Genomic DNA, 11609 nt, shown 5'->3' on the forward strand with positions numbered 1-11609 from the left:
CATAGATTATGTATTGTCATCTACTAAAATATTTATGAATCTTATATAACTAGGAAATGGCTCTTACAGGTATTGCTTGTTACTTTACAGTTTCACATCACTTTCATTAAATGCCTGAACATCACCGGTGCCTTGGGTGTTTATTGAAGGAGTGTTTAGCTCACTGCATAACTACGTACGCAAATGCGTGGTGAGGGAAGATGACATGATATTTATTTCTTTTCACCTTTCTGTGCAATGCTTAAATTGTTGCTTGTGCAAAGCTGTAGCCCCCATATTGTTGAAGTGGCCTGGCTTCTTATAAACATGAGTATCTAGGATGTAGATGATCACATGTAGACCTTGTGGTGGCTCTGAGGCTAGGGATATGCACTGGCAGTCGGAAGGTTGCCGGTTCAAATCCCGTAAATGCCAAAAGGGACTCTGCTCTGTTGGGCCCTTCAGCAAGGTCCTTAACCTGCAATTGCTGAGCGCTTTGAGTAGTGAGAAAAGCGCTATATAAATGCAAAGAATTATTAATGTACAGTATGTAATGTACAGAGCCGGGGCCGGCTTTACCCTGGGGCAAGAGGGGGAAACGCCCCCTTAAACAAAAGTCCTGCCCCCTGTGGCGAACGGTCAGGTCCCATGTCTGGCCGGGACGCCCCTGCTGCTTATGTTCCGGGGGAGCAGCCGCGGGCAGCTCAGTACCTCCCCCGGGATGCTTGGGGGCAGCCTCCCTGGCCGCCGGTAATTCCCCAACCTCCCGCAGGGCTCCATGGGAGATGGACTTCTCCACAGCCTGGTTGGGGCCCGGGGTGGCCGCTAGGGGGGCTGTCTGGTTTCAACAGCCTGGCTGGACGAATCTTCAGCCCCACCCGGAAGTGAAATTATGACCAGGTGGTCAAGCACCTGGAACGCTTCCGGGTGGGCTATAAAAAGGGCCAGCCACCACCACTCAGGGAGCCAGGGTCGGGAGGAGGAGGACTACGCTTGAGGAGGAGGAGTGGTGGTAAAAGGGAGAAACTGTTGGTGTGTGTATCAAGTGCTTTTTGGACTGTGTATTACCTGTGGGTCACGGAGAAGACGTGCGCCCACGGGTGAAGAAAATAAAAGTATTTATTGGTTTTATATGTGCCTCTGTGTCCATCTGTGTCGGGTCGGGCGCCTATATAGTGCCTTGTTACACCCCTTGAATCAAACTTTTAGAAGTTGAGAAAATAATAGATTACCCACAAACTGAATATGGACAAGCTTTACTACAGTAGCTGAAATATCCACTGGAAAAGGCACAAATGAGATGATAGGTTTCACCTCTTGTTTGCTGTTTCCTGCCGTGCTCTGTTTGTGCGCAGGCTCACACAGCACTCGGCAGAGATCCCCCACTCACCCTCCCCCCAGGTAAACATCCAATCACTGTTAGTATGCAAATGACCTGGTGTCAGGTTTCTCAGGCAGGGCAGAGCAAAATGAGCTGCGCAGCAGCGGGAGGCTTTGAGGAAGCAGCAAATCTCTGTCGTCAAAATCATAGCGACTTGTGAGATAATTAACAACAACTAAAAAATACATCTATATTTGTACAGTCAATGGGGGACTAGTCCATTGTTCTTCTCACAGTTTCAGTCTGGTAGAGAAGTGTTTCTTTCTTGATCCCACAAGCACCACTGTGAGCCTGTCTGCTGCATAGAGTCGACTGGAAGACCTATGTGTGTGTCAGACCCCAACACAAAGCCCCGCCCCAGCTTTCAACTCTGCACTCAACAGTTTTCTCGTTTCATATACTGATGTAATCACAGCGATTTTAGTAAAGCTTATTCACTTTCCACCCCAGCTTCCAGCAGCTCACAAAGGGAAAGTTAATGCTCTGTAATGCATCCTTTTTTTCCAAGCTTTTAAAAAGTGTGGTGCTGCTCCTGCCTGTACCAATACCAGTAGCAATGATGCTGCTGCTGGTACATCAGAGACAGAAGCTAGCATGTCTACTCCTGTGGCATCAACAGGCACTGCTTCTCCTGTACCTCTGCTCCAAAAGAGGCTTGCTGCCCCAAAGCAATCCGCTCAGCTACCCAGTGACTTAAATGGCAATACACCATCCCAGCCAATACTGGGTAGTTACCCCAAACATATATTTGGTGGTACAACATTAAGATCATTCAATCCTGCCTGGTACCGCACACGACCATGGCTGGAGTACTCTGTTGTGCAGGACGCATGCTTCTGTTTCCCCTGTCAGAAATATGTCAGCACTGTTAATGAGAGGGATGTAGTTTTTACCTTAACTGGTTTTAACAACTGGAAAGCAGCACTTGATCAAGACAAGGGGCTACAGAGGCATGTGTCCAGCCACAACCATGTACATGCTGCAACCATCTGGACTGAGCATAACAGCAGAGAGGCCACAGGGGTGACTGTGGATTCAATGTTGGTTGGTAAAACACAACTTGAAAAAAAAATTACTATGTCAAGAGTATTGGTAGTGCTATAAGGTTTCTCTGTGTAAATGAGTTGGGGCTCCGTGGGACTGCAGAAACCTTGAGAAATGATGCAGCGGGTAATGATGATGACATTGCTTCAGGTATTTTTCTAAAACTGATGGAATATACCTTAGAGAAGGATGAGAAGCTAGCAAGCATTGCTAAGGGTATCCCAAAAAATGCAAATTACACATCTAAGTATATCCAAAATAAAATTATCCAAACACTGGCTGACATGGTGCTTGGAGAGGTCAGGAAAAAATATGAAAGTGCTGATTCTGCAAGGTTTTGCCTTAAAAGTGATGGGACCAGGGATAGGTGCAATGTGGAAAATTTGTCTGTGATAATACGGGTTGTCAGAAATTCCATGCCAGAGGAGCATCTTATTGGTTTGCTTGACTTGCAACAACTTGATGCAGAGTACATTACCTCTGAGATACTGTTACACCTTTCTGATGCTGGCTACAGTGCTGACAGTATACTTAGCCAGTGTTATGATGGGGCTTCTGTGATGAGTGGGGTTAGAGGTGGTGTACAAGCTCTGCTCCAAAAGAGGCTTGGCAGATATGTCCCATACATCCATTGCTACAACCACCAACTGCACTTAGTGGTTGTGCATGCCATGCAGAGTGAGCCGTGTGCAAAAAGATTTTTTAGCCTATCTAGTTCACTCTACAACTTTTTTCACCACCACTATGTGCTCAATAAACATGATGCACCTTGCATAAAAAAGCTGCTTGAGATCGGATGGACAAGCCACTATGAGGTGACAAGGTGCACTGTGGACAATCAAGAACAAATCCTTAGTATCCTATCTGAGATGACAGAGGATGATGATGCTGCAGTTGACCTGTGCACCGAGGCATCAGGCCTGCTATGCCAAATTAAGAGGCATTACTTCTTTGAGATTGGAAAGTTCCTAGTGCGGGTGCTTGGTGTCTTGAAACCAGCAAATGCTATTCTACAGTCTCAGTCAGTTGATTTGTGCAGTGCTTCTGAGGTTGTTAGTGGAGCACTGGACTCCTTAAAAAACATCCGTGAGGATGACTGTTGGGGAGTGTCATCTCCTGCTGAGGATGAGTCACATCCAACAAAGAGAAGGAGAACAATGAGCAAACACCTGGGTCAAAGTGTTGTGCTCTCAACTTTGGGCCATACAGACTCTGGTGACCCTACCATTTCCCCCTATCAGTCTCTGAAAAGATCCCTGCTCAACATCCTTGACAGGGCCATTTCAGAAATGGAAACTAGATTTTCACACAAGAATATTGACCTGATGACAACCATATCTAGTCTTGCACCCAAATCTAGCGCATTTCTAGATTCCACCCTGTTGCACCCTCTGGCTGTGATGGCTGGCACTGTAGCAGATGTTGTAAGTCTGAAAAATGAAGTTCTTGTGGCAAAACAGATGCTGCTCAAAAAATGTTCAAAGGAAACAGATCTGTCCACTGTGTGTAAACTCCTGCAGTAGTACAAGGAAGCCTTTCCTGAGTTGCATAAATTGTATGTAACAGCCCTGGTAATTGGTGTGTCTTCAGCATTGTGTGAGAGTTCCTTCTCCACTTTGTCACAGGTCCTAACCCCCTATCGTCGCACCATGTTACATAAAAGAAAGAGGAATTTGGTGATCTTGGCCCATAAGAAGTCCATAACAAATAACTTGGATATGGATGAATTTGTAAGAGTTTTTGCAAAGGGAAACAGGAGACTGTTGTAGAGTGGATGGAGGAGAAAAGAGAGTGGAGCTGTTCAGTTGCAAACAGAGAGTTCAGTTGCTTGCAAGCAAGCTTAAAACAAGACAAAAAAGAAGAAAAAAGTTAAAATGTTCTGTTCTAAATCTGTTGTGTTCTACAAATTAGTTTGAGGATTGTAGGAAAAGACATTGTGAATTGTTTTTTTTTAATTACTATGCCAACCCTTTTTAGTTTTGTAAATATTGGCTTTTGCAAATTTATTTGAGAATTAGGCCATCCAATTAAGGTAAATTTTATGTTGTTGGTTGTAAAGATCTAGATGGATATTTTATTTTATTCTTTATTTTATTTTTTATTTTTTTATTCTATTTTTCAGTGTTATTTTTCAAGACTTGGTGAATTGATTTTTTTTTTTATAACTTGGCCTACCCTTTTTAGTTTTGTTAATATTGGCAATAGTGAGAAGTGTTATTGTTGGGTTCAAATATATTTGATACAGGCCATCCAATTAAGGTAAATTTCATGTTTTTAGTTGTTATAATCTGATGAGGAATATTTAATTTTATTTTTTGTTGTTTTATTTTTCAGTTTTCCTCCTGAGGGATTGCCACCTTATCATGGTCAGGGGGTTTGCGTGCCTCAGTGACCCTAAGAGCTACACCAGCAGAAGCTTAGCCTTCAGGTGGGACACCCAAGTTGGACAGGTCTTAGGGTAGAGGCCTGACAAAGTGCAATCCAATTACATGACAAAAACAGTTATCCAGAGCACAACAACACCCCCACCCCTTTCCCGCCTCTGTCGCCACCATGTGCCCCCTTCACATTTCTGTCTGCCCCCTCATATATGCCTGTCTAGAACCGGCCCAGCATAGAACCGTCCACAGAACAGGCCAACACCTCCTACAACAAAATCAGGTGGTAGTTTCAATTGTACAAGTGGGCATTGATGTTCTGTTTTTGTATCCTAGTCCTGAAATGGGAATTTGCTTTGTTCTTTTGGATCTTTCATTAGTCACTGCAAAAATGAATAGGAAAGATTAGAAATTAAATGTTTTTGTCATAATTTTTGTAAAATTTATATAATGTATTTAGCAAAATTTTAATATCTTTCTAATTGCGCTGCAGGCAATCAGTTTTAGAACGGTACCCCCGATATTTCTCCTGGTCACTATTTTCTACCAGATACACAGTTGCCTGTTTTATGTTATTAACTTTAAATCTGATGTATTCTCTGCTTTCACTTTATGGGATTTTTTCAGTTTCATGAGTTCTTCATTTGGACTGTCTGTCTCAGGGGTCTCAACTGATCGTTAAGAGATTGCTCTTACTCTAGAAGGCATGGTAGTGTGATGGTGTTGATCCAAGCATCATGTTCCATACCTACCTCTTTCACTTTCACATCTTGACAATTGGTAGGTTTGTGCCCATTATATTTTTTCAGATGTATACCACCTCATTGCAAATCACTTAGTAACTAATATTTGTAGAACATGAGCATATCTTAGCCAACATACTAAAACCAATTATAGAAAGTAACATTATTATATAGGTAATTTACAATTTCTTTATCAACATTACTATTTTATGTGATTTACAGTGCATCTGGAAAGTATTCACAGCGCATCACTTTTTCCACATTTTGTTATGTTACAGCCTTATTTCAAAATGGATTAAATTAATTTTTTTCCTCAGAATTCTACACACAACACCCCATAATGACAACGTGAAAAAAGTTTACTTGAGGTTTTTGCAAATTTATTAAAAATAAAAAACTGAGAAATCACATGTACATAAGTATTCACAGCCTTTGCTCAATACTTTGTCGATGCACCTTTGGCAGCAATTACAGCCTCAAGTCTTTTTGAATATGATGCCACAAGCTTGGCACACCTATCCTTGGCCAGTTTCGCCCATTCCTCTTTGCAGCACCTCTCAAGCTCCATCAGGATGGAAGGGAAGCGTCGGTGCACAGCCATTTTAAGATCTCTCCAGCGATGTTCAATCGGATTCAAGTCTGGGCTCTGACTGGGCCACTCAAGCACATTCACAGAGTTGTCCTGAAGCCACTCCTTTGATATCTTGGCTGTGTGCTTAGGGTCGTTGTCCTGTTTAAAGATGAACCGTCGCACCAGTCTGAGGTCAAGAGCGCTCTGAAGCAGGTTTTCATCCAGGATGTCTCTGTACATTGCTGCAGTCATCTTTCCCTTTATCCTGACTAGTCTCCCAGTCCCTGCCGCTGAAAAACATCCCCATAGCCTGATGCTGCCACCACCATGCTTCACTGTAGGGATGGTATTGGCCTGGTGATGAGCAGTGCCTAGTTTCCTCCAAACGTAACGCCTGGCATTCACACCAAAGAGTTCAATCTTTGTCTCATCAGACCAGAGAATTTTCTTTCTCATGGTCTGAGAGTCCTTCAGGTGCCTTTTGGCAAACTCCAGGCGGGCTGCCATGTGCCTTTTATTAAGGAGTGGCTTCCGTCTGGCCACTCTACCATACAGGCCTGATTGGTGGATTGCTGCAGAGATGGTTGTCCTTCTGGAATGTTCTCCTCTCTCCACAGAGGACCTCTGGAGCTCTGACAGAGTGACCATCGGGTTCTTGGTCACCTCCCTGACTAAGGCCCTTCTCCCCCGATCGCTCAGTTTAGATGGCCGGCCAGCTCTAGGAAGAGTCCTGGTGGTTTCGAACTTCTTCCACTTACAGATGATGGAGGCCACTGTGCTCATTGGGACCTTCAAAGCAGCAGAAAGTTTTCTGTAACCTTCCCCAGATTTGTGCCTCGAGACAATCCTGTCTCGGAGGTCTACAGACAATTCCTTTGACTTCATGCTTGGTTTGTGCTCTGACATGAACTGTCAACTGTGGGACTTTATATAGACAGGTGTGTGCCTTTCCAAATCATGTCCAATCAACTGAATTTACCACAGGTGGACTCCAATTAAGCTGCAGAAACATCTCAAGGATGATCAGGGGAAACAGGATGCACCTGAGCTCAATTTTGAGCTTCATGGCAAAGGCTGTGAATACTTATGTACATGTGCTTTCTCAATTTTTATTATTTTTAATAAATTAGCAAAAATCTCAAGTAAACTTTTTTCACGTTGTCATTATGGGGTGTTGTGTGTAGAATTCTGAGGAAAAAAATGAATTTAATCAATTTTGGAATAAGGCTGTAACAAAACAAAATGTGGAAAAAGTGATGCGCTGTGAATACTTTCCAGATGCACTGTATAGAAAATCTGCTAAAACAAGATTGCGAGAAAGTTTCACGTTTTAAGAAAGGAGGTGCATCAGCCAAACGGCAACAGGAGGACAATGTGATACTGAAGGAGAAGCAAAGGGGAAATACTGAGCAGTTTCATTCCATTCCTTGCTAGATTTGATGAATACACTATTGATTCACACCATAGTAAGCATAGGATTGATCAGATTGTAAATGGCAGCTTGTCAATTGTCCCCAAGCCTGAGCTTTTCACTAAATCGTGAGTAAGAAGACTGATTGCAACAATGCAGAGATATGGAACTTTAGACTAACTAAGATGGTTGCATTGGGTACCAAAAGCTTGGTTGTGGCTTTTTTTAAGATTACAGAGCTATGGTAGAAATACTCGGACTCAGTGCAACACAAAGGAGAACCACAAATCACCCACTCCATCCCCCTCTGGTTCCTTGCAACATTATATGTATTACAGTATGCTTGAAATACCAAAAGAAACCAACTCTCATTGCTAAAACGTATGTTTCTCAGCACACTTGAAACATAAACAGGGAACCCTCACTGTTGGATGTAATAACGTGTATCAATGTCCTCAAATCTAAGAGGTGCATCTAAGGTTTGGAAGCACAATTTTCATCTACAAATAGAGCACTAATATGCTAGAGCCACCACTGCTTACCAGGATTATAAATCAATGCAGTCCCTACTGTCTTATTCCCATTAACGAAAACTGAAACAAAACATGTTGTTAATAAAAAATAATAATTTCCTTAAAATAAAACTAAAAGAATGTCTTAATACTTGAACTAAACAAAAATTAGAAAATAAAAATACAGACAAACCTAGTTTTTATCATTTTTAATTTTGATTTTCACCACAGCAGTCTTTGTGCATTGTGTGAATTCAAGTGTGCAGTTACTGGTTATTTACTAAATATTTGTTAAAACCAATGAGTCAGAGTTAACTTAGAGTTAGAAATAAGCATTGGTTTGTGTGTATGTGCAAGTACCCCATGTTGCTAGCATCAGAACCTGTGGATGTTATTGGTCATTACAGCCATCAGTCAGCTTTCCCTTCTAGAACTGAGAACGAACTTCCATAGCCTCATTACTCACCAATGACTTTCATTTCATTGGCCATAATTGACCATCTGTCACAGATGCCCTGTTGCCTGTGAGTGGAAGGCACCTTTCACCAAACTCCAAGGAAAAGGATCTTACAGTGTGCCACATGTAACTTTGAAAGATGTAGCTGTGTGGTTGGAAAACTAGAACAATGGGAGATTTGTCAAGCTTAAATAGCTTCACACTTTAAATTCAGTCAGTATTTATACTGGAAAAAAATTGAATCTTTATATGCCAAAGAATGAAGGAAATTTTAGCAATTTCACCCTTATTTCACACAGATATTGCTTGTTTGCTGGCTGTGCCATTGCAGTGACAGATTAAGCATATGCATAGCATGCAATCATTGTTTTCACTGAACATTGCACATATACATTTAATTTTAGTCAGGTTATTAGTACTGATGTTTCAGAGTGGGCAGTGTGTTGTCGCAGATCAAGTTCCTGACATACTATCATAATGAACTTCTATATGTTAAATGGTCCATCAATAGAAAATGGTGAGATGGCAGTAACCGTAACAGATTTTGAATGCCACTGTATTGCAAAGCTTTTAACTGGGGGATCAGGAAGTCACCAGGCTCTTCTTAGTGATTCAGCTGAAGCGAAAAGCACTTAAGTAACTACAAAAAACGGAGAAGATGACATAAATACTAAACGTAAGTTCTAGCTGCTCTCTGCCCGTTGAGGGCACATTTATATGTTGTGTGTCCTGCAGCATGTACAGTTCAGGTTTTCTGGCCGACAGTGTAGACAGCTTCACCTGCCAAAAGTGTTTAGTTAATTTAGAGTTGGTCGGGAAAATTTGTGAATTGGAGGACCGCGTTAGGAATCTGATAGCGATTAGGCAAACCAAAAATTGGATCGACTCGGTTTGTTTAGACAATTCAGCTACTTTTGATTCAGCTTCAGTCTCTCCAGGTCCCACTGTAGTCAGTGCGCGGCTGAAGTCAGCAGCACCAATTCAGCCACAGGGCGAGTGAGTAACAGTGAGGCGGGGATCTAAGAATCCAAAATGTAGTCCCCCGGCACCCAGGTCACCAATTCGGACCCAGAACAGATTCTCAGCATTCCACAGCGCGCCTGTGGAAACTGAGAATAAGAAAGTGCTCATAATTGGTGATTCCATAGTGCGGAATGTTAGAATTCCAAACTATGTTAAACCAGCAGTTAATGTTAAGTGCCTTGCAGGGGCCAAGATTTCTGGCATAGAGGCCTCATTGGACCGTGTCGCTGACGATGAAGTATCTACCTTATTGCTGCATGTCGGCACTAATGATATTTATTCACAACAATCTGAGGTATTAAAGAGGAACTTCATCTCTTTTTGCATCAAAACTAAAAGAAAATGTCGGAATTTAGTTGTACCAAGATTACATAGAGGGGATGTGATTTATAGCAGGTTGCATTCCCTTCACTGCTGGCTAGAAACCTGGTGTGCAAATAAAAGCATAGCGTTTGTGAACAATTGGGATGATTTTTGGGAAAGGCCTGGATTTTTCAGAAGAGATGGTCTTCATCCTAACTGGAGGGGATCTCATGTATTATCCCAAAATATGGCAGCAAAACTGCCTGGTTGACTGATTAGAGCACCATCCAGGCCGCAGTCATGTTGTGTTAAATCACAGGCTGTTGTTTATCCCACCTGTTACTTTCCTGAAGCTGTTACCCATAATCCTTGTCGTGGGGCATCCAGTAAATTTAGTCTTGATACAAACCTTAAATTAATCGATAACCAAAAAATAAGATATATAATTAGACCAAGGGATAAAACCAGACCCTCCACCAGGGACATCTGTAATAGAAATTTACTTCAAATTAAAACAAAAAATATATCACCAGTTCAGAAAGAAGCATGCAGTTTTAAATGCTGCTTATTGAACATTCGCTCTCTTGGCACTAAAGCTGTTTTGGTAAATGATATTATATTAAGTACAAAATCAGATCTGTGTCTTCTGACTGAAACCTGGCTTAGTAAATGTGACACTGTTCCCCTAGCTGAGGCGTCACCAGGAGGATACTCGTTCCTTCATAAGTCTAGAGATTCTGGTCAAGGAGGAGGCCTTGGAATAATTCATTGTAACAAAATGCAAATCACTTCTAAGAATTTAGGCAAATTTACATCCTTTGAGGCATTCATTTTAAATATTACAACAGATTCCAACACAATTATAGTGCTAGTCTACAGACCACCAGGGCCATATTCATTGTTCACGACTGAATTTAGCAACCTTCTATCTAATTTGGCTATAAATTATGATCACGTAGTACTGATGGGGGATTTTAATGTACACATTGATGTGGAAACTGACACTTTTAGCAACTATTTTACTTATTTGTTAAATTCAGTAGGATTTTGTCAGATTGTCAAAGGTCCAACTCATGAATCATAACCACACATTAGATTACAAGTTGAAATTCAAAATTTAAATATTACTCCATTAAATGAACTTATTTCCGATCACTACTTAATTACATTTGATTTAGTCCTGCCCTTGCCAACAAACTCCCAGATTAAAACAAAGACAGTGCGACATCTAGATTTTAATTCTGCTTCAAAATTTATAGATACTTTGAGTAAGTCGAGTGTAATTGTGGAAAATCATTTAGATCAGTTAACATCAAATGTAAACGTGGAAAACAATTTAGATGAGCTAACATCACATTATAATGTGACCTTGAGAGATGCTGTGGACGTAGTGGCTCCCCTTAAAATAAAAGTGATCAAAGCACATAGAAACTCTCCCTGGTTTAATGAAAACACTCGAGCTCTTAAATTAGAGTGTAGAAAACTGGAGCGCAGATGGAGAACAACAAAGCTACATGTCTTCAAATTGCATGGACAGAGAGTGTTAATAAATATAAAAAAGCCCTCTTTAAAGCTCGCTCAGAATACTATTCTACATTAATAGATAGCAATAATAAAAATCCTCGGGTACTGTTTAGAACAGTGGCTAAATTAACAAATGGAAATTCAGATCAACAGTGCAAAATGCCAACAGATACTAGCAGTACAGACTTTATGAACTTCTTCAATGAGAAAATTAAAAATATAAGATCCCAGATCTCAGCATCACAGTACAAACCAAATACTAGCTTAGCAGACCATGTCTCAC

At 41.4% G+C, this 11609-nt stretch overlaps 1 protein-coding gene across 1 annotated transcript; it reads left to right on the forward strand.

Moving 5' to 3' along the window:
* The first annotated feature begins 1442 nt into the window (after positions 1-1442).
* Positions 1443-3927, forward strand: LOC127530015 (uncharacterized). The gene is made up of 2 exons (XM_051935573.1): positions 1443-1845; positions 2012-3927. Exon 2 carries the CDS (start codon positions 2572-2574, stop codon positions 3925-3927), a length of 1356 nt encoding a protein of 451 aa, XP_051791533.1. The 5' UTR covers positions 1443-1845; positions 2012-2571.
* Positions 3928-11609: the final 7682 nt, after the last annotated feature.

This window comes from Erpetoichthys calabaricus, chromosome 13 (assembly GCF_900747795.2).
Source record: "Erpetoichthys calabaricus chromosome 13, fErpCal1.3, whole genome shotgun sequence".
Classification (NCBI taxonomy): domain Eukaryota; kingdom Metazoa; phylum Chordata; class Cladistia; order Polypteriformes; family Polypteridae; genus Erpetoichthys; species Erpetoichthys calabaricus.

Bases quoted from the DNA above. Each gene is read 5' to 3' on its own strand.
- LOC127530015 (XM_051935573.1), top strand. From the start codon at position 2,572: ATGGAATATACCTTAGAGAAGGATGAGAAGCTAGCAAGCATTGCTAAG.